The sequence below is a fragment of the Girardinichthys multiradiatus genome, chromosome 15, assembly GCF_021462225.1.
Source record: "Girardinichthys multiradiatus isolate DD_20200921_A chromosome 15, DD_fGirMul_XY1, whole genome shotgun sequence".
Classification (NCBI taxonomy): domain Eukaryota; kingdom Metazoa; phylum Chordata; class Actinopteri; order Cyprinodontiformes; family Goodeidae; genus Girardinichthys; species Girardinichthys multiradiatus.
Genome location: NC_061808.1, coordinates 10,721,367 through 10,744,942, shown reverse-complemented (window position 1 = coordinate 10,744,942; position 23,576 = coordinate 10,721,367). Strand labels below are relative to the sequence as shown.

Genomic DNA, 23,576 nt, shown 5'->3' with positions numbered 1-23,576 from the left:
TGTTTTTATTTATTTATTATTGTGTAGCAAACAACATGTGGCACAATAACAAAACTTCAGCATGTGTAAAAGTCAGTACGTTGCACTTGCAGCTGCAACTCGCTTTATATAAGTCTCTATGAGCTTGCCACAGTTTACCACTGGGATTTTGCCCATTCCTCAAGGCAAAACTGGTCCAGCTGCTTGTGAACAGTAATTTTCAAGTCCTAACCACAGATTCTCAATTGGATTGAAGTCTGGGCTTTTAATAGACCATTTCAACACTTTTAAATGTTTCCCCTTACACCATTCGAGTGTTGCTTTAGCAGTATACTTCGGGTCATTGTCCTGCTGGAAGGTGAACCTCTGTCCCAGTCTCAAATCACAGGCACACTGACAGGTTTCCCTCAAGAATATCACTGTCATACATTTTTTCCCTCGACTTGGACCAATTTCCCAGTCCTGCTGAAAAATGTCCCTACAGCATATATTCCATTATCTCCTGTAGAACCCCAACCCTAACCCTTTTTTCTTGCCACTCTTCTATAAAGCCCAGTTCTATGGAGTATACGGCTCATCGTGCTTCTATGGTCTGATACTCCAGTCTTTGCTTTGGAAGTCTTTGCTAAAAAGCTGGTCTCTGTGCTGCCTCTCAGATTAATGCCCTTCATGCCCGGTCTGTGGGTTTTGTGGGTGGCTCTATCTTGGCAGGTTTGTTGTGGTACCATGTGCTTTCCATGTGAAGATGATGGATTTAATGGTGCTCTGGGTTGACATCAAAGATTTGGATTTTTTTTAACCCCACTCTGACTTGTACTTCTCAGCAACTTTGTCCCTGACTTGTTTGGAGAGCTCCTAGTCTTTATGGTGTGATGGCTCTTGTGTAGTGGTGTTGCAGCCTCTGGGGCCTTTTTGAAAAGTTACACTTGGATTGCACACAGGTGGACTTTATTCATTTCACCATACCAACTTAGAATATTTTGTGCAGATCATCACATAAAGTAAGTTTAAAAAAAATTAAATTACAAGTTGAAATGTATCAAAATAGGTAAAAAGCCAAGGTGGGTGAATACTTTTGCAAGGCACTGTATGAGCTTTTTATTGAACAGAAATTTTATATTTTGTATGAAACACACCCACTTAAATAAAATATTGCATATATTTGTAAAGTTCTAAGCATAATTAATTCCATGAAAGTCCATGCAATAATAACCTTAAGTGAGAAACTTAGTGTTTATTCATACCAAACTGCTCTGAGTGAAGGCCTTTGTTCCTGTAGGAACAAAGTTGCTTCAGGCTAGGTCATTTTATCCCTCCCAAGAACATAAGTGCAGAATTGGAAGGTCCCCATAGGTCCATCCTACTACAGCATTTGTCAGTGTAGTAACCACACTAACTTCAAAGTTGTGACCAGTTACATAATAGATGTCGGAAACCACACAGGAAGAAAGTTCTGCTCCAAATATGTCTCAAGATTATGCTGCAAGAACTCTAAAACCATGGCTGCAAAAATGTAATTTTGGTCTTGCAGCCATGGCAGAGAGAAATCCTTGATGTAGGACCTTGCTTAAAAAAACAAAAAGCATCTGGGCTTCAGACAGTAGGATTTTTATGCCCTAAATTTTATTCATTCCTGCAGAGATTTGAAGACACTTTATTATCTTTTTTTCTTCAGTCAATGCAGACAGTTTCTGTATCTAAATTTGTCTTGGAAGAGCAGAGACCAAAAGGTTAAATAATCAAGCATTTTTTTTGTGATAAAGGTGCACGCTGTCATGTAAATATAATCACTTTCACTAAGGCAACAGTAAGTGTCTCTGTTCCTAGTCTATTATATTAAAACGCACTCTGAAGATTTGTATATTACCAGCCTACTAAGATCAGTATATTTAAACTGTTACTCTGAGATTATTTCTGTTTTTTTCTGCGTAATGTCTAACTCAAGGCTGTACAGTCTTGTAATAACATCTAATTCTAGCTAATCATTAGCTGTTAATTTCCAATCCAACTGGAGGAAAACTGCTTGTTTCTTCTCATCTAAAGCGAATATAATCCCCTTGAGAAAAGAAATGACCTTTTACCGCAGAGTCAGAGCAGAATACCAATGCCTGCAATTCACACTTTCCAGCACAGAACCTGTCGATACACATAAGAGAGTATTGATTAGCAATAGATGCATTTAGCATCCATATTGGTGCTATTGTTCCACATCATTTTGATTGTATAAGGTTTAAACCTCCTTTCCTTCTAGAAATTATTAATAATCTGTAGGGTCATCTTTTTATTTCCTCTAAAAACCTTCATAAAATAGTAATCATCCATCATTGTTTTACATTAATAATTTGGGACAATACGGGACACCTTTAGAAATCTAATTGGCGTCAGACAAAACACTTCTTTTTCCAGATATTTGCTTACCGTATTTTCCGCACTATAAGGCGCACCGGATTATAAGGCGCACCTTCAATGAATGGCCTATTTTAGAACTTGTTTCATATATAGGGCGCACCGGATTATAAGGCGCATAGAATAGAAGCTACTGCAGTCAAACGTTTGACTGGGGTTGCGTTATGCATCCACTAGATGGAGCTGTGCTAAAGAGAATGTCAACAAAACAGTCAGATAAGTCAGTCAGTCAAACTTTATTAATACACTACAAACCAGCGTTCTGATAACTCCATTCACTCTCATGGTAAGGTCTCCTCTACATAGAATTCTATTGAATAGAGCCAACCGCACGTTAGGAATGCATTGGAGTCTATGAAGTTGAAGTTGAAATCAAACGTTAGTTAAAACGTGAAAGGGAACTTTTCCCTGATTCAGTAAACACGTAAAAGAAACAGTTTGATGCACTAAATCAAATGTTAGTACATTCACAATATAGTAGCGTTAACTGTTGAATTCTCTCGCTGCTGCTCTATTCCCATGTTCGACTGCGTAGCTGACAGCCTTGAGTTTGAACTCAGCATCGTAAGCGTGTCTCTTGAAAGGTGCAATTTTGGGGTCGTTATACACACACAAGTGGTGTTGGACTAGGAGTAAGCACAGTACAGGTGTTTACCGCTATTACTTCGGCGACACCCCTGACTACGGTAGCCGTAATGCTGCAAGCGGTGCGGCTTTGTAGTTTACCAGTCGTACTGAAACATTTTGACAGAGCGCCGTGTACAACCAGTATGGATCAACCAATTGACCAATTGATCCATATATAAGGCGCTCCGGATTACAAGGCGCACTGTCATTTTTTGAGAAAATTAATGGTTTTTAAGTGCGCCTTATAGTGCGGAAAATATGGTACTTAAAATACATGTTTTATTCTTGGTTTGGTGGAAATGTTTTTAGCGAATATTCAGCAAAAACAAGTCAAATTTGAATGTTTTTGATGCAGTTATATCTTCAAAATCTTGAGATTTTTCTTTTACAAAGAGTCTCAGAAAGAAATTGTATTGTTGGAAATTGCTGAATGTCACTTTTATCCAGCTAAAGTACAGTGCTCTTTCCCTCTTTGTTTGTTTTTTCAAGAAAGCCTGTCTTCCTTTTTTGAATATTTTGCCTGTGATTTGAAACATGTGGAAATACACTCCAAGATGTTTTAAAGATTTCAAATATTTTTATGCGTCTCACAGCTAAGTGAAATTGTTGGCTTTCCATAATTCTTTCACCATTTCTTGGTAAGAATTGAATTCCAGTTTATTTGGAGTTTGAATCCTCCTTCTAATAACTTGTGAGAAATATTCAATGTAAAAGTCATCATGGTTTTAGTTCAGGAAGCTCTACTTTTCTTTTTTTTATGTAAGCATAAAAGTGAATTCTGAGTCATTTTTTATTGGGTCACTTTGCCAATTTAGGAGTAAAGATGTGTGGCAGCAGCTCTGGGTGTTCTGCAGCAGGCTGATTTTACTAAAACTTTTCTGTACCAATTAACAAAAAAATATTTTTGCCATATTTGTCATTATATGCAACTCGTTTTAATTTTCAGCTCAAGCCGTTATTTGTAACCAGCAACAGGATCTCAGGCTTGGTGCCGTTCCATGTGGCAGCAATCTGTGGCTCCACCAGATGGGGTATAATTTTACCTTTGTTCTGCCTTGCTACACCTGTCTGTTTGAGAGGCAGTGTTGTCTCAGGACAGTGGGATTATTTGTGCAGGACTGCAGCAGATCTTTCCAGTGATGTGTGGAAGGTCTCATCATCATCACAAAGACAGCCAGCTTCCTCTGAGCAGTGTGTGTAGCATGTGCTATTGTAGCGTGATAAACTGATGAAGACTTTACTGCATGCTCCCTGGACACTGCTCTTCTGTTGTTCATGGGAGTGATTCAATCTGGCATGTTTGAATATGATTTTTTTTTTTTTGCCTGATAGTGTGTTTTATTTTAAGGTTAGTATTATTCCTGATTACTTTCATTTGGTTACCCCTTACTTCCTGAATTAGTTTACAATTATAAAAACAAATATTTGTGAAAAGTTGTATATTTGTATTTAGTATACAAATTATGTAGATTAGCCATTATTGGGCTCAACTCCGACCACTAGATGGTGGCGAAGTGCTTCCAATAAGATATTTGTAATGTGTAGCATATGCATCAACAGGTGTTAGTGGAATATATGCGTCACATTGGCTGTGTGGGGTTTGAGACAAACTTACAACAAGCGGTTAGGTTCAATAAATAAATACACTGTTTAGTTAGAAATATCATCGGCCTATTTTTTCAAGTTGACGCAATTTCTTGAAGTTTTAAGAAAATGGCTGATTTTCAACTTTTGTCAAATTGTATCACAAACTTAGAGCAAAACGTGTGTCCAATGAAGTTTTTTGGAATGAAGAGAAATTTGTGTGGCTCAGTTTATCAAATCTCAGCCACTTTTCCTGAGTAGTAAGATTGCTAGGGATAGTAGGAGTGCTCACTTTCTTTTGTCTTTGTTATCGGTAAGTTGCCACACATACATTTGACATACTCCTATTAGAAAGGTCAAGAAAACAATCCGTTTTCTTGTTAACACAACTGGCACAAAGGTTCTAAAGGTTCTTTTTGTGTTAGAAAAGTGTGTTTTAAAATTATCCGCTTTGAAAAATGTATATGATTTATTTACGTTTCATGGTTTTTTGATATTTCTGGCTTTAAAATCTAATGAATTTCTGCCTTTAATGGCCTGAATGAGACTTTCTTGTAGGGCTGCACAATGTCAGTAAAATATTTAATTGTGATATTAGTGCCAAAAATTGCAATAACGATATTGATTATATTTACCCCCATTTTCCTGCTTCTTTCTTTATGACAATAAAAACTGTTCACACCATTTGCAGTTTTAACATCTCAGGTGCTAAAGATGTACATCAGATAAGCGCAATAAGAGTTCATCCAAAAGCCAAATGTATTATTGATATGCATTATTGTCTGACTCTTTAAATATAACGTCCTACCCAAAGTTCCCAAAAGTCCTTTGTGATTGCTATATTGCACACACTGATATTGCAATGAGGATTGCAATTCAATATACAGTACAGCACTACTTTTTTGTTTTATTTTTTTATATTTCTGATGTATTTTTTTTTTTTTTTGCACATTTGTAAATGTAACAAATATTTAGCTACTCATCATATTCACATTATGCCAGTCTAATTGCTGAGGTTTTTGAGTTTTCATATGTTGGGGTCAGGGTTAATAAATGAATAAAAAAATCAATAAATTCATGTGTTAATTAAAATTAATACAGGATTTTTGTTGTGTGTTTCAGGGACAACCTGTTGGCCAGTGTGATTTCAATATTCGACTCTTGTGCATAGAAAAGGAAATAATTTCTCCACGCATGGAAAAAATGAAGATTGGACAGATCGACAAAACCAAGGAGCCCTTCAGTGTCCGAAATAAGCCCTTCTTTGATATTCATGCATCGCGCAAGGTAACATGGTCCAACATGCTGATTTTGCTTTCCAAATCCTTCCCTTCCCTATAACTTTGCTATCTGTGACCCAGTTAAAATTCATTCTTGCTATTGGTCTTGCAGAAATGCACAAACCCAAGCAAGCTAATTGTCTTAGACATTGCATACTCGCATGTAATCCGTCAGTAGTATCCCAGTTATTTCCTCGAGAATTTGATTTCCAGGGAAATAGCTCTTCAAGGCCAAATTGGTCCCAAGAGAAGGACCAGTGCAAGAGATAAAACACATTTATTGCATCTTTATCCTGTGGAAGGGACAATCTCAAGGGAGGAAGAGAGCTCTCAAATGAGTGTCTGATGGCGTGGCAATTTCCCACTGGGACTTATCTGGTGCAACCTCAAGTGATTGGAAGCCAGGATTACAATACATTGCTTTACCAGAAATCTTCCCCATAATAGGCGATATATTTTTCTTGTTGTCAGAAAATAATTAAATGATTCGTGCTGGGGTTAAAAAACAGTAAGCTGAAAGCAGCAGAACTTCCATCGCCTCGATGGCTGATAAGCCTTCCTCAAAGGTCTGTGCTCTTGCCCTTCTCTCAGGTCTGCAGGAGTTCAGAGCACAATTAATTTTGTGTTTGGCTCGAACAAAGAGCAGTTGGAAATCTTGGTGCTGTCCCCTCACAGATAATCAAACTACAAAGAGGGGAGTGATATGTGTGATTTCTGTGCATGTTTTAATGTCTCCCAGCACTGATATCTTAGAGTTTTTGTTCATTGTGAAATTGTTAGATGGCATGCTGTAACCTCAGGTCTTACCCTGTGCTACCCACATTTCTAAGAATCTTTATGAAGGATCGCCCCTGCAAGCTTTTGGGTTCATTTTGTTGAAGATTTTCTGGAAATGAACTCACTGGTACACTGTCTGGTTTCTGAGTGGCCCATTGTGTCCCTATGCGGCCATCTGCTCTCTGTACAGTCTTATCTCTGTTGTATGGGGCATTAACTAAGGGTAACTGGAATCTGGCTCATTAATTCATCTCAGCACAAACCTCCACTTCACGGCATATAGACCACCAATTCCTTCTAGGGGTATTTCAGTCAAGTGCTAGAGTTGTATGACAGCTTTTGTCTGTTTCTAAGCTTCTGTTTTTCATCTCATTCACTTACACATTTAGGCTGCCATTTACCCACCAATTGGGGTATTTTTTTGGTTTTACTTCCTCCACTTATTTTACAATGAATCTTTTTGTTTTAATCAGACTTGCACACCAAGACAATGTGGCAGCGTCTTTTGGATTTTCCCTCAATCATGGATTAATTTAACTGGAAAGTGGAAAATATCTACATTTAGCGGCAATACTATGTGAGCTGTTCTGCGCTGCTGTCCATTTTTGATATGTGCTATTTTGGGTAATGTGCACTAAAGTTTTATTGTTCACTTCATCAGTAGGTTTATGGTTATGAGTCAGACACGAACCGTGGATTTCCAGCTGAAAATGTGAAATGTGTGGAAAAATACACAGGATCTATACAGACTAATATTTGGTACCATACACAGAGTGTTATATTTTAAGAGTTTCTTTATTTGATGATTCTGAAATGTTGCATTTCTTACAGTATATACGCTTCTTTACTTGGTACCTGGTTGGAAAGTAAGCATTGCTGAATTACTGCATCAATGCGGAGTGGCAGGGAGGCAATCATCCTGTTTCTTTGCTGAGGTGTTAAGGAAGCCCAGATTGCTTTAATAGTGGCAGTCAGCTCCTTTGCATTGTTGGGTCTAGTGTCTGTTATCTTCTTCTTGCCACTTACTCCACAGATTCTCTTTGGGCTTTCGTTACGTTTATGGTTTTTGGCTCTTTATGCACAGTGATACCATGGTTGTCAGCAGAAGGAAGCATGAGGTTATCTGGGTTTCCTGCTAGACGGCTGCTCTGACTTTGGAATTGATAAAACAAGGTAGACCCACAGAAGTGGACGAAGTGGCTCTCCAAATCACTGTTGAAACATCATGCTGTACCCCAAGCAACTTGGATTCAGTGCATCTCCACTCTTCCTTCAGACTCTGGGAACTTGATTTCTAAATGAAATTTAACACATACTTTTAACTGAGATGAAGACTTGGGTGAAAATGATTGGAATGTATCTCAGTGGTCCTCAGTCTGGGTGATGCTTTTGGTGATGACAAAAGGAATTCTACAGTTGTAACCAATGTACTGAATATGCTGGTGTGTGGGGTCTCTTAAAGAACTAGTACTAGTGTACTTTTTCTTCCCACCCAACTTTTGACTACTGGATAAACTGTCAAGTCAGAAGTCTTACTCAGGATGGCGGAGATCATACCAAGGCCATGGCATAACATTGCTGTAATAAAAGTCATGTTTTTTATTAGTCTTATGTAATCCAGATGCAATACCAGATTTAAAAATGACTTGGACCAAGTTTTCAATGTCTATAATTTGTAAAATAGTGTAATATACCTTTACTGTGTTTTTAACTTCATCCCATGAAGTAGAAGAAAAGCATTCATAATAAATGTCCTTTGCTAATGGGGGGATGTTAAATTGGCTGTGGACTCTATTTGTCTGAGACTTATCTGTTCTTCTCTCTGAATTAGAAATAAATTCTGGACTGGAATGCCAGGCCTTCGTTTTCCCTTTGAATTTAATAGTATTGTCAATTTTCTCAGAGGATTAGTTTACATGGCAGAAACCAATGTTCCCTCTTGGATAACCGAAACAAGAATTAGAGTTTTACGCTGTAATAAGTGATGATTTTTACAAAAAAGCTTCCATCCAAAGATTTAAATGGCTTTTTTCAAATGAGAGGAAAAAAAAGAAATGTGGTTTTCGTTTACCCATTGGAAACAGTCTCATGTGCTATATGACTGGAAGCAAAGAATTAGATTGTGAGATGTTCGTTTGCTACCTTTAATGACCCTGATTTGATTCATTGTGTCTTAAAGGAAATTAAGCTTAAATTGAATGAATCAGATTAAGGTAAAGAAGAAAAATTCAAACCTTAGTTTGACCCCAAGGTGTTACACAATCCCTCCCACGAGGTCAAATAGTGGAAAAAATCTGTATTATAATATTGCAATTATATCCTGGGTGTCACCTTATCACTGCAGTTTAGATAAAAAATTAATGAAGGTCTTTAATATTAAACAGTTTATAGAAATAATGTCCATAGGAACCAATACAGTGAGACAGTTTTAGTTCCAGTACAGTTAAAAATTGGAGTAAACATGTTATTGATGCTCAGGATTTTTAGGCCACCAAGTATATATAACAGAATGTATGCATGATGCGTGAGATATAGTAATATGATTGGGTAATTTGTCTAATGTTTGCATAGCACTTGTGTAAAAGCTGTTCATCTTCCGCATGTGTCCGGCATACATGGTGTGTAAGAGTTGTGTTTCTTGTGCTCTGTATTTTTCAACATGTCTAAAAAATCTGTTGCAGAATCTGGCTTATCTGATGATCAAAGTGTGTGTGCCACTGTGTTAAATTTCTAGAATGGCGATGATGGAGCCTTATTTTTCTAAGGCGTCATTTTATCTTAGACTGCAGATTCAAGGCAGATAAGCAACAGAGGGAAGAAGCTATCAGACTCTTATCATCTGACGCAAAGAAAATGTACCAAAAAAGAAATCTAAACGAATTGATTTTTCGAAGGGACTTCTTAAGTTCTTTCATGTTTGAGTTAATATGTGAGAGGTTTATTATTTTTGGACTCTTGAGTCAGAGTCCTCCAGTTCCTGTTGAGTCAGGGTCAAATTGGTCAGAGGTGAAGCAAAAAACCCGTATTTTATTGCTGCAAGCTGTCCGTGAGGTTGTTCCTTGCTGCTCAGTGACCTCAAGGCTCATTAACTTTCTGGGGTTCGGATGTTAACACTAGAAAAGCAGCAGCTCAGGTCTCTATATTTGTTTCTCATTTATGTCTGTTTGTTTGGTTACATTGAGTCATGTGACATCTGATCTACTCCACTTACTGATAATGTTTCTATAAATGTATGAATATATATATGCTGTATTGGGTGTACTGTAATTATGCCTGGAACTTGCTACAGTCTTAGAATAATTGCTCAATAATAGCTGATCTAGTGTCTGACGGTCAGTCTTTTCTTTCTAATTAAGAGGAGAAACTTCAGAATAATTGGACTGTTGTCGATGCATTTAAAATCTCAACCCGTTCCTGCCTGTATTTAAAAATGATCAGTGCTACTTAAATAAATAAATGAAAAAGATCAGGCCTTTGTAACACTTGCAGCCTCCTCGGTTTAGATTCAAGAATAAACTGCATCTTTTCTTTCTCTTCTGCTATTGCACCCACTCGCGGAGGGAAGCATGTTGTCTGTTGCATAAGGGCTTATGCTGCTTGGAAGAGCACAAGACATAGACTCTGACTAATATTTTTGTTAACCTCTGCAGCCTTGAGAATTGTTTGTTTTTCTTCAAAGCCTCCAACAAAATTATGCAACAACTGATGATGCATGCTGTATCCATACACTAAAGGTCAGACTCACTGGACAGAGAGCAGCTGTATCGACTTTAGCGACTCGTCTACTTTTGCTCCGCTTACCTGCTTTCATTCTGCCTGCCAGGCACAGTTAATTTACCCAAGGAAAGCAGTGTGAATTCTCTGGGTCAGGTCACCAGGTGCCTTGCTTGTAATGGTTTTTGGACAGCTGTGTAACATCTGTGCTCCATCTTAATGCATTAATTCTGGGGTAACTTTTTTTTCCCCTTTTGACCTTCGGGGATGTCTTGACTTGCTATAAATCATTGGCAGGAAAAAGTATTTGCTCCCTTACCGATTTCCACTGTTATTTATTTGTGGTCACACTTAAATGTTTCAGACAAAACAAATTTACTGTTAGACAAAGATAACTGATTGAATACAAAAAGCTGTTTCAAAAGTTGTCAGACTTTGATTAGGCCACTCCAAAACGTTCATTTTGTGTGTTATTTTAATACCTCCAGAGGTGGACACTCTGGTGTGATTCAGATGATTCTCCTGTTGCATGACCCAGAGACACTTAAGGGTAAATTTTAAAACCAGATGTAAAAGGCCACACGTCTTCCAGAAAGTGTCTTTATTGTCTCCTTAGTCCACAGAGTACTTTTGAAATTGTCTTGGAGATCATCAAGAATCTTTTGGATTTTGAGTTCTTTGGTCAGCAGCAGTTTTTGATGTTTTTGTCCAGCCTCTTTCTTTTTGTTGAACCATAATCACTGACCTTAACTTTGGCAAGTGAGTCCTCCTTCTGGTTGGCTACCCACTCCTGGAAAAGTTCACCTCTGTTGAGTATTTTTCCTGTTCGGCGATTGCGGCTCTTACTGTGGTTTACTAGAGTCCCCAAAGCCGTAGAAATTTATTTGTAATCCTTTCCAGACTGATGAATGTAAATAACTGTTTCTCACGGCATAGTGTGTTGCTTTTTGAGATCTTTTAGCTGACTTCGTGTTGTCAGACAGGTACTATTTGGGTGTTTGTTTTTTTCAGGTCAGACAGTAATCAAACCTGGTTGTTTGGCTTGTGAAAATAAACTACTAAAATGTGGTTAATCGCAGTTAATTCATGGTTGTATATACTCTGATTATCTTTGTTTGATTTGTTTGAGCAAAAACAATTTGTCACAATTAATTGTTAAACTCTAAGGGGGGAAATACCAGCAAGAGATTTCGTAAGTTTGAGTGATGCTGTTTGAAATAATTTTCTTATTATATACTTAAAAATACAAATTTGTGTCATGCACTTAAAATCAATGCAGTCTATGCAGTGTCATTGCAGCTGTTTAAAACCATAACAATAAAAGAGGCATTTAAACTTTCACAGTACATTTTTTTTTTTCTATGGAGGCAGTTTTATAAAAACATAAAGATTTCATTAAATGATTGCTTTAACAATTTTTTTTTTTGGATCACTTGGTTTCAGCACTCCAATCTAATTATTCATACTAAAGAAATGCAGCCCACATGCATATACACAACTTTTAAAATAGTTTTCTACTGAAACACGCATCATCCAGAAAAACGGATTTGCCTCAGCCTTCTGGTTTTCTGTTTGAGCACTTTTTCATTTACTTTAATTGGATTCTTTTTTTTATTTTTATTATTCTTGTAGTCCCGTGTATCTGGTCTGTAATGATTAAAGCGCACACCACATTGGAAAGTTCCTAATAAGTATTACTGTATTAAATAATGTTGCCTTCACTGCAGTAGATTTAAAATGAAAGAAACATGTCATTACTCGTACAATCAATCACAGAAGTGACTACTTCAACAACTACTACTTATCGACTGCTTGTTTCCATCAGGGCAGTAAATGAAAAGGCTTTATGTATATTTTTAACAGAATAAATAGAAATGTTTCCTGCGATTTCACTTGATAAATTAGGAAAAAGACGGACTCTTTGTTCCTTCACTCCGACAGTAAAAATGTAAAAGGAATGCGTCTGACAGCGCAGATGGATTAATACAGATACAATTCTGTGAAAGCATCTCTAAAGCTTCCTCTAAATGACCCTGCTTTCATCCACAGAATGCAAAACTGGAGGCATTTTTGTGAATGTGTTGGTTTGTCCAATTACTTTGGAGCTTGTTAAAATTAAGCATTTCGACAACCTGCTTTCACTCAGGTGGTTTTAACACATCACTGTTGTGTGAACAACTGTTTTCTAAAAGCAGTGTGTCAAACTAAAAGAAAACATCTTGTGTGTTTGACCTAAGCAAAGCCTTTTATTTTAATGTAACTACATTGGGAGCTAACTCCCACAAAAAATCTGAATTACTGGTTTAAGAGGAACTTAACAATATACAGATATTATTCATACCCCTGTCAGATTTAGGTTTAAAGCAATCTTTTTCTTCTTGTGTCTCAAAGTAATCCTACATTTTGGAGTGATTTGAATTTAATAATCTGTAATGAGAGCCTTCCAGCTTTAAAGACTTGGAGCTCAACACCATTGATAAACTATTAAAAAAACCAGTGGAACCATGCAAAAGCTTGTCAGCAGTTATAAGAGGGGTTTGATTAGTGTTACATTGATAAATATTTTCTATTGTAATTATTGAGAAGTGCATAGATCATTTTCAACATGCCGTATTTTGTTAAAATTTTTACAAAAGCAGATTGTTTTTAAGAAAATTGACGCTTGTTATACAGTGTGTTATAATGCCTGTCTCAATTCCTATCTGAAACAAACTTCTTGGTGGAACGGAAAATATTTAAAATTTAAATCCGCAATAGGTATGAATATTTGTTGGCTTAACTGTAGGCTTCAAGTTGGTATGGAAAGATATAGAAAATAGTAAGTTTGATTTCAGTTGTTTGTATTTTTTTTATTATCGATCTTGAAAATGAAATGAGAATTGCGAAAAATGTTGTTTCCAGACCTTATTTCCTGTAACGTCTAAATGTCTGACCTTACTTACATCCTTCCTCCTTGTTGTCCTTTCTTCCTTCTGTCTTCCAATTTGTGCCCCTTTTCCATACTGTGTCTTTCCTTTCTTCTGTCCTTCCATCATTTTGTCCTACCTTTGATTTCCCAAATATGCTGTAGGACCTTTTCAGAATGGACAAACCTTTAGTAAAGGTGCTAGGGATTTGGTAAAGCATCAGTCTATAGTTTGAACTTGTTTTCCAACTAAGAGCTCGCAGCTGTGGTTATCTACAATCTTCTGCTTACAAGAAAAATCCCAGGAGCTGAGTGCTTTCCAACAAGACATGAATAAAGGTTTGACTCAGTCTGTTTAAAGAGCAGACTTTGACAAGGTTTGGGTATGCCAACAGGTGTTGGCACATTTTCTAGTGGAATCACTACAGTATTTTTGTTAGAATGCTTAAATTAAAAGTGGAAAGTCTAAAAAGAAAATGCATGGTGGTTAAAAACTGAAAAAGGAAAAGTGTTGCAGTTCAAAAGCGTGTGATCCAAACTGCAGAATATTGTCTCATTCAGAACACTTGTATAATGCACTTCACCCATTTCTCTAAGCTTTTATTCTCTATTGCCTGAGGGAAAATGTGTGAATTCCTCTCTGAAAATGATTCTTGCCTAGTCATAGATTATGTGACTAAAAATTAATTCAAGAAAAGTTGCTAGTTTTCCAAAATATCAATATTTCTGTTATGTAGGTATGTCAAGTTTGTAATAAATTCTTGTGTTTCACCACTGCTTAATTTAATTTGCAGTAATGTTCTGCCTCGCCTTTGATGGATTTTCGACAAATTCATTGCGTGCAGATCCAACTCAAACCTTTTCATTTCAGACATCCTGTCAGCCCCCTGAGCTCCAACACAGATCAGATACCCTCCTTTCCCTCTGACAGTTTAAATACAGCAGCATGTTGTTAGCTTCCCCTCGGTTGTTGCCTCCTCACACTATCTGTCTGCTGTTTGAGTGTGACTGAACGTCTGTGAGTGTGTGGGCTGTGTGTTTGTGGTAGCTGGTTTATCTTCCCTCTCCTGAGCTCTGGCCAGTGATATTTATCTGACGGTAGGGTAGCTTGATTGCAGATGTGAACTGACCAAAGTCCCAGTTCTCCAGCACTGTAATTTAAATGCACTCTAGAGAAGCGTATACACCTTAAAATGATGTACTTATGGCATTGATGCCATGCATACATTCGTTATGCACAGTTCCAGAAATTGAGAAATTTGTCGTAAGAAGATGTAAGTCTTGTGCCCAGTGCTATGTGTGTTTTGCTTGATGCTACATCTTAAAATTCCCACAACTGCCAATATATTTTTAAGGTATTTTCTTTAAAACCGTCTGTAGTAGCCATTGCTCTGTTACAATGTCTGCCAAGGTTTTAAAAGGAGACAGTTTCAAAACCGGCCATTTGTTGCATGATAATGACTTAAATCTATATCCTAGATATGTTGCTGGGCACTGACCGTCAGCTGGCTGAAAGAAGGCTAATACATGTTTTCCTCACTTACCAAAGAAGACAAATTTGGCTGTGTATTTACCCTAGCAAGAAAAACACAGACTATCATAATGTGGATGGTAAAGGTGCACCACCCATCAGTCATATTAAAGGGGACATATCTAGCTTTTAAATCCTTTTTTTTTCACTCTTAAATCATTCAGTTGTGGTCTATATAAAGAGAAACTGCAATGATTTGGTCTGAACTCCTTGGTAAAAGAGGGGCTCCAGGGGCCACTCTGTTACCCCTGTTCTGAGGTCGGAGAGCAACTCGTTTTGATGCCGTCTCTTTAAATGCTGTTGAGGCCCTTCACATCCCGCCCACCTCAAGGTCAAAATTGCTCCACTTTAACCCGTTCTGCCATTTTTGCAGTTTGATAACAGAGATCTAGCGATATTACAGTTTTGTCCTCAAGGAGCTAAAAGCAGCACACAGCGCTGACATAAGCAGAAGGCATGATGCTACTGCTGTCCAAACAATGGCCAGGCCATCAAATCAACACACAATAAATTCATGATGGTGAAATGAATTGTGTTGGTTAATTCACCCAACTACCGAACCGAACTTATTCTCTTGTGATGTAGGCATATTTGAGCTTAGACTACAAAAGCGAGAAATAAAAATGGTGGATGCACGAAATTGATTAGCCAGAAGTCTGTGAGCTTATTTAGCTGTTCCCCAGCAAATACTGTCACGTAATAGTTGGAAAAACGTAACAGACGATAGAGAAAGCCGAACAGACTGAAAAATATGACCCAAACAGAATATAAAGATATCTCTGCAAAACCTGGAGAGACAAATTTAACCTTTCTACACTCCTACAGTAAGTATACAACAAAATGTATCTAAGGACTGAAAAAAGTGGATTTTGCATGATATGTCCCCTTTAAGGAAATGCTGTTTTAAAACCAGTTTTGAAACAGCATTTTAAAGAAGCTTGATGTTTAAGTGGCAGACTGCCAGCTCCCACAGAAGACTAATTAACCATTAATTTCAACTTATTACACTCTAGAAAGCCCACAATGAAAATAAATGTGTAATATTGTGATCAATAATCTTGAAAACTAGTACTCATTTAATTTTTTTCCTTACATCTGTATATCATATTAAAAATAGTATAAAAAATGATATCAGTAACAATTTTACAGATGTATTAAATTGGTTTTTTATAACCGCAATCTGAATCTACAGATAACCTACAAATAATGTGCATTCTTCTCCTTCAGGCTCAGCACCCTCTTACTTCTGGGTTTGAAAGTGCATCTGTGGTTCCTGAAATGTGGTCTTTTTAAACTCAGCATTGAGATTCCTACATATCTGAACTTTTATAAAATATACCACAGGTCGCAAACTTAAAAAAGAAAGTGGATTTGGTGAAAGACACTCCACTCATGAATTAAAAAATATAAGTGTTATAGATTTAGAAGTAAAGCCAATCGAAGTCCTTATGCTACAAAAGAAAATTTGTCTTTCACCACGCTGTTGAATTGGAAGTTTCATGAATTTCATGCTAAATGTTTCGTTCTCAAATGTTCTAAAAGGTTTCAGAATGATCAAAGAATTTAAATCTGAAAAAGTATGAAACTAAATATTTTGTAGGATGTCTGTAAAAGTCAAGTCCTTTATGTTTCTATAGTACATTTAAAACCACCTCAGCTGACCAAAGGGCTCTACAAAATAAAAAATAATATTCAGTAAATCAGCAATGAATATTAGCTTAAATCAAAACAATAAACATTAATTGAAATAAATATCTTAAAGTTTCTCACCTCCTGTGAAAAGAAATTGGTTTTTTTAAATAGTTTCTGCATCTCTTAAGTCAAACTGAAGACTATTCAGCTGATTTGGGTCTACCACTCTGTCACCTCTGATTTTCAGTCCGGATCTGGGATTGTCTTAATAGCAACTGATTTGTTGACCTCAGAGCTTTGACTGGAGTGCGAGGGTGCAAACATCCTGACTGGTAATCTGGTGCTACACCTTTTGAACTCTTAAGAACAAGAAATAAAACTTTTTTTTCCTAGAAAGTTTAAATAGACAGAAAGCCAATGCATGAGCCATGGCAGCCACATATTTCTGAACTACGCTTATAAAGCTTTGAGCTTGGCATTTAGTCATTGTCATTTAGATCATTTTTAAGCCAGAAGTGGGAATATTTGAACAGAAGGATGACGCTTGAGAAATGTGTGAATTGTGTGGATTTTGAAGGACTAAACCCCAAATAAGTAGGAAATTATTTCGAAATGGCAACATGTATGTTGATCAGGAGGAGTAAATCTTGTTTATGACACTATGATGCCTCATGAACAATGTTTGTTTACTCTGTGTTATGAGATTCAAGATCTTTTTAATGGAAGACTTGTGGAGTAAAACAAATGACTGCTTTATATTTTATTTTTTGAAATCCCAAATATCCTTTAAAAGATTCCAATTTTTCAGTTACTAGAACTCTCCAGACTCCAGCCCCCAATATGACTCCTTCTGTTGCAATGTTTTGTTTGACCCACACACTCACTGTTGTGGATTTTCATTTAATAGGCAACTGCACACTGGCTTCAGAGGGCCAACCACATTATGGTCGAGAACAGCCTTGAGCTGCAGCCCCATGCTCTGACTGGAATTTCAATCCATCCTTTGCAGCCTTGATTCAGCCCTCGCATCTAAGCCTCATAAGAGCAGCGAGGATGAGCAGACATCAGGAAAACACAAACGCTTCAGGACAGGAAAGAGAGTGCAAAATATCTGTGCAGGAGTGCTAAGAAACCAAATTCTGGTATAGCATATATAAAGCGACAGAGCACTCCTTTATTATCATATCACATAGCTTTTTTTTGCATATAAAGTAGCATTTTCTGAAACTACTTTCCATACTGTTATTAATAAACTTTCAATTTATTTATTTTGTTGATTGTCTGACATTGAGCACATTACGTTTGTTTTTTTGGTAGACCCCTAAGTTGTGAATCGGTTTTGCATTCTGTCCATTTCTGCACAATTTGTATTCCAGCTGAGCATTTAGGGCCCATAAAATCCATGTTTATTACACACAGCAGGAAACTGTAATTTAAACTCAATGTCAAGTTCAAATGCACACTTATCCCTGTGAGATGTTTGATGCCGGCAACACACAACATTGTATTAGAAGATCTAAACACTTTGACAGCCATATAACAAGAATCTACCATCAAAAGTCAATTAAACTTGCCATTTAAAAGCCTATGCTACTAAATAAATAGGTAAATAATTCAAATTCAAGCAATCTATTTAAAGTCTTAATATGCTAGCAGTTTGTATGAAGGCGTGGGCTTGGATTAGGTTCTTGCAATATAACATTGACTAATTTTCTTTAGTATGGTATTTACACAAAAATTTAAAACAAAACATATATAATCATCTAACTGCTTCTATGTAAAAGACTGTCAGTTATATGTATTGCTGTGAAAATAACACAACTTATTGATTACTGCAGTGACCTATGCAAAAATATACAATAAACAGCTTCTAAAGTTAGTAAAAGTTTTAAAATGATTAATGTTCAGTATATCATACCTTTTTGCTGTAAGACTTCTAATGGATTACCATAATTACAAGAACCTAATATTAACTGATTAATTAATAGACTTGGCGCTAGTAGTTTGCCAAGTGCAGTTTTAAAACACTGACTTTAATAAGAGTGATTGATGGTGCTTCTTTAGTTTTCACGACTGTCCGTGTTTTTCAAACAGCTAAATTTATCTCTCTTGTGAGGAAAGTGTTGCAGCGTTCTTTCAGCCAGCTGACAACCAATCCAAAACAGCTGCCTGTACACATTACATGTAGTCCCTACTCAGACCCAATCTAAAGTAGGTACCGATACGGGAAAAACGGTAATGGAAACGCTCGCAAAGCAGGCTCAGTGGAGGGGAGCCGGGCTAAAACGAGCCAGTAGAAAAGGGGCGTATGCTCCATGGAGAAAGAGAATATCAGTCAGTGCGCCACTTTCTCCAACTCACATTAAAAGGACTTTGGAAATGGTATAAATGAAAATTTAAAAGTTGTCAAATCTTACATTTTTTAAAATGGTGGTTTTCCCAAATACTGGAAACCAGCCTATGCCTATTTTTATCTTAGTTCTAACAGATTAGTCTGGTTTATGCTAGAATGAACTCTTCAATTGAAACATATTTGCTTACAGTTCAAATGACCAAAACATTAAGTTCTTTAATTGCAGTCTTGCTCTTGTAATTTTTTATTTAATAGTGTCTAACTAACCTGTACCAATAATGGCTACTAGAGCTGCACAATATATTGAATGTGCAAAATTGCAATTGCAGAGGACTTTGCGATATTTAGTATATTAATGTACTTTAAGTGCTCCGCTTTCATGTTTCAGGTTTTCCTGCCTTTGATGTCCCTACATGATATAGCTTCAGTGACCGAGATGCTAAAGTTTATAGTGAGTGGTGGGAATATCTTGATGATAGGAAATAAAAAAGAGAATATTTAGGAAAATATGAGCTAATCACATTATTTGACAATGAAATAGCAAAAATATTATTTTATTAACATTGTTCGGTCCTATAGGAAACCAAAAAATATAACCAACAGCTGTTTTGGACCTCTTCTCAGTTTTTCAGTACATAATTAAATTGACCGATTAAGCTATGGATTATAGTCTGGGTCCTATAGTGGGATCTTACCTTTGAGGAAAGTTCAAGCGCTATTTTCCTCCTCAGACACCAGCGATGTGAGTAGACACAGCAGGGTATGTTTGGTGTCACAGCTGGTCCTTGATGTGTGTTTGGTGTATAATAGTACCAAGTGTGCAGATAAGTTGAGGTTTCAGGATAACTGTTATCAGAGGCTTGTTCACTTTGCTGAGTGTTTCCAAAGTGGAAATAAAGACCCAGATGCAAAGGTTGTTCAAGGTAGAAGGTTGTTATTTAGTTTCTTTTTCATGTGACACTTTCATCCAGATAGTAAAAGGCCCGTCAGCAGAAAAGGAACGTAACGCTTTACTAAGCTAGTTTCACATACTGAGAAACTTTAACAGCATGTATTTCTATCAAATAACTCAAAGAAGAATAACAACCTTGTAGTTTGGTTTTTGTTTTTTTTCTGACAGCCCTTAGTTATTTTCAGTAGTTATTTTCAGTTTAGGTAATATTTATCAAAAAATCTCCTATTTTATGTATTTATGGCAATAAGCATACTTTGAGGAGTGCCGGTTAAACAAGTGAAGTTGGCAAGCCAGGAATTGAGCCACTGCTTAATTTAATTGATCAGAACCATAGCTTTACAGCAGTCCTGCTGTCAGTCATTTAAGGATATTTCAATTATTGTACATTTAAACAAAACTTTTATAGTCTGCAAACAACCCAATTTGAGGATCATCTCCATTCATTTCAGTTGTGCCTCTTCTGTCATTTTACAGTAAGGCTTTTATTTTCTGCTGATTATATACAACCAGATTTTTTACAGTTTTGTCAGACCCCATGCCTTCCCTTTGCATGATTGTCCCACAGTACATTATTACATGTGTTACGCTGCTTTCTTGCTCAGTGTGGGTCGGGTTGCAAAGAATTCGGTTCCCCTAAAGACTTTTTGAAATAAAATGTAAAAACCTCTTTTTGTGTGGTATATGAAAATGTGAAATTATTACCAGAAAAAGAAATACCCACTATTACAAATTGCCTTAAAAACATTTGTATAGCAATGCTCACTTAAATCTCAAGAGCTAATTTTAGCCTTAAATGCCGACAGAATATGAACAAAAGTAAAGTTTTAGGGTTGTTGCTTCCTTTTACTAATTTGCTCCCTCATTTTTTACTTAATCTTTGCAATTTTGTCCAATTTCTATGTTCATTTTGTACCTGTAAACAAACCAACCTATACAAATAAAAAAATGCTTAAAGGGTACTAAAGAATTCATTAAATATACATAATTTTCTCAAGATGTTACATAATGCTGCATTTCTGGTGAGTCCTATTCTGATCTCTGTCTTAGCTAGCTGAGCCTTATGAAAGTCTTATGAATCTTGATGAAGCCAAAATTAAAATTACTTAAAACCATCTTTTATCAAAGCAGTATGAAATAACCAACACTCAAAAGTACAGAATAATGAGAGGTTAAACGAGCAGCCCCCATCTGCCGAGATTTAGAACAAAATATCGACTGGTTACATTTCTCAAACACTAAGCAGGTACAGGTAACTTGTCATTTTTTGTCTTTTTTCAAATTGTGATTACAATGGTTTTAATTGAATTTTGAATTTATTTTTACATTTAATTAATCAACAACCTGTAAATGTGCCAGAATTATCCAAAAGGCTATTTTATTTATTTATTTGTTTTTACCGTGTCCTGTCCGGCAGAGAAGGACTCAGAATTGTTGTGTGAGTGCCAGGAAAAAGCCCAACAGATTTACTTTCACAAGGGGAGCATTACAGCTGACGCTTTAAAGCTCTGCTTGATATTCATAAAAAGAAACTTTATCATAAACTGCTTTGGGATTATTTCAATTGTTACGGACATGGAGACAGAAATGGAAAGGGAAAAAAAAGAAGCACAAAAGAGAGAAAGGGGGGCAAAAAGGAAAAGGGGAGAGAAGGACAATAGAATGGAGGAAAGAAATAAGAATGAAGAGTATACAAGATAACAACACCCTGCTTGCTTCTACACCTGCAGAAATGTTCGTATTACCAGCCTTTTTACCGAAAGGTGCACGGTACTTATGAATGCATGTATTTAGTGGTAAATGCGGCTCAATATAGAACATTTGTGTATTTGTTAACACCTGAATCTGTGGGTCTGAGTGTGAGCGCGAATGTGCATACAAGATTTCTCCATAAGAATAAGCAATAGTGAGTGTGAGGAGCCACACTCTGACCCGGGACAGATACGGAGGAGATCCAAGCCACAGACATCCAAAGGGCCCCCAGAGCACAGGAACCCCAGGAGAACCATCGCCGGGACTACCGTAACCCCCCCAGAGAGGAGCAGGGGAGAATCCCAGGGGAACCACCCAGCAGCCACAGTGCAGAAGCCTAAGGGAGCTGCAGCGATGAGCCCACAGGCCCCACCGGCAGCCGTCTACGCCCGAGCAGATCCAGCCATGAACCCAGAGACCCGAAACCCCGGGACATATCACTCCCAGAGCAGATGCCCGACCGAGCCCAGAGGTCCAGGCCCTAGCAAGCAGCTACCAGGATTGAGCCAGCACACACCAAAGCACCCAGCCCCGGATACTGAGAACCACAAGTACACCGGCGGGCAGAGATACCAACCACTGGCACGTAGTGTGGCGGGGAGGGAATAGGCCCTACATTTGATGTGGGCCTAAACTGATCCAGGAGAGGGAGCACCCAAGACCCAACCTGACACAAAAAACAGGCACACACAATCACACATTCCATACAAAAACACTCACACCCACGCACCCAACGTAAAGACAAACAACAATGGACGTCGTACACTCACTCACACTCCGGACCCCGACCCCCCGCCCCGACCCCTGTCCCCAACCACCCCCATCCTTATCCGGGGATGGGGCCATGTACAACAGAGGGGCCTACATGGTCCAAACAAGCCCGCCAACCAGAGCCGCCACAGAATAAAATAGTCCCAACCCCCAATGAGTTCCGATATGAACCCCATGAGCCCTCCACCCCCAATGAACCCGACATGAATCTCCCCACTGGGCCACCCCCAACCAGGACACAGATATCGAACACATGGGCACACTCCCACAAGAGATCTTCATCCCCGAAAGGCAGACGAAGCAACACCCACACAGCGCAAGCTCCACACACAACCCCGCTCCAAGCACCCTGCCGCATCCCACCCCCACCACACAGCGTGCCGCGACAGCAAGGCAAGGGCCCCACGCAATGCTGTCCCAGCCCCCGCCCACAGGCACAACAGGGCAGACACAGTCGAGCACCGAGCTCACAACGGAGCCCCCGACCCCACACCAAGACGGGACAAACTCACCCAGAGGTCCCCGGCCAGCGGCAAGCACTCGAGGCCTACGTCCCGCCCCCGCAACCACTCAGACACACCTCATCACTGCCACTGAAGTGTTGGCCCATGTAGAAACATTATCCAGCTCAGCTCTACCAAAAGGCTATGTTGTCCCTGGACAACAGATTTAACTTTAGCTTCATCTCTTTGCTTTTTTTGAGAAGGTTTTGGTGGTTAAAGCCAATCACTAAAGAAAAAATAATGATACACTAATATTCAGTACACCCCTGCCAATAATACATGATAAACAATCATTCAGGGACACAGTCACACTGAAGGGCAATTTAAAATCCCCAATTAAGCTTAAAAAAAATATTTTTTTACAAACGTTTTTGACAAAACGTCTAGCATCTATTGACAGGAGACTCAAATCCCCCCAGAAAGGCCAACTTTTCTACCCATCTTGCTTTGGGGGAATATCACTAACTACTCTTCTGCCATGAAAAAGACCAAAACTCAACTAAGACTAATCTCAGGACAGAAAAAGCCAAGTTTCCTTGAAAGCTTGAATTATCAAGATAAATGATGAGTATTCCAAAAGCTTCAACCAGAGCTGCAGAAAGAAAGTGGGCAGTATGATACAGTAGAACTAAGATTTCCATTCAATGGGAAAAAGAAATGAATACATGAAAATGATAGAACGCTTTGGGACGCAGAGCAAAATGGAAACAGAGCTAATCTAATTGCAATGTGCTCTTAAACTTTTGCTGACTGGAGGTGGGCAGAGATTGATTTGTCTATTTATTTCTAAGAACAAGCAAAGTTTTTTTT

General features: G+C 37.9%; 1 protein-coding gene across 1 annotated transcript in view; it reads left to right on the top strand.

Annotated features, from left to right (window-relative positions):
* The window catches only part of rngtt (RNA guanylyltransferase and 5'-phosphatase), a 124,475-nt gene that overhangs the window by 48,415 nt on the left and 52,484 nt on the right, over nucleotides 1–23,576 (top strand). Inside the window, exon 11 of the mRNA XM_047388514.1 lies at nucleotides 5,719–5,883. Within this exon, the coding sequence (XP_047244470.1) occupies nucleotides 5,719–5,883 (165 nt within the window). The remainder of the gene's footprint in view (nucleotides 1–5,718; nucleotides 5,884–23,576) is intronic.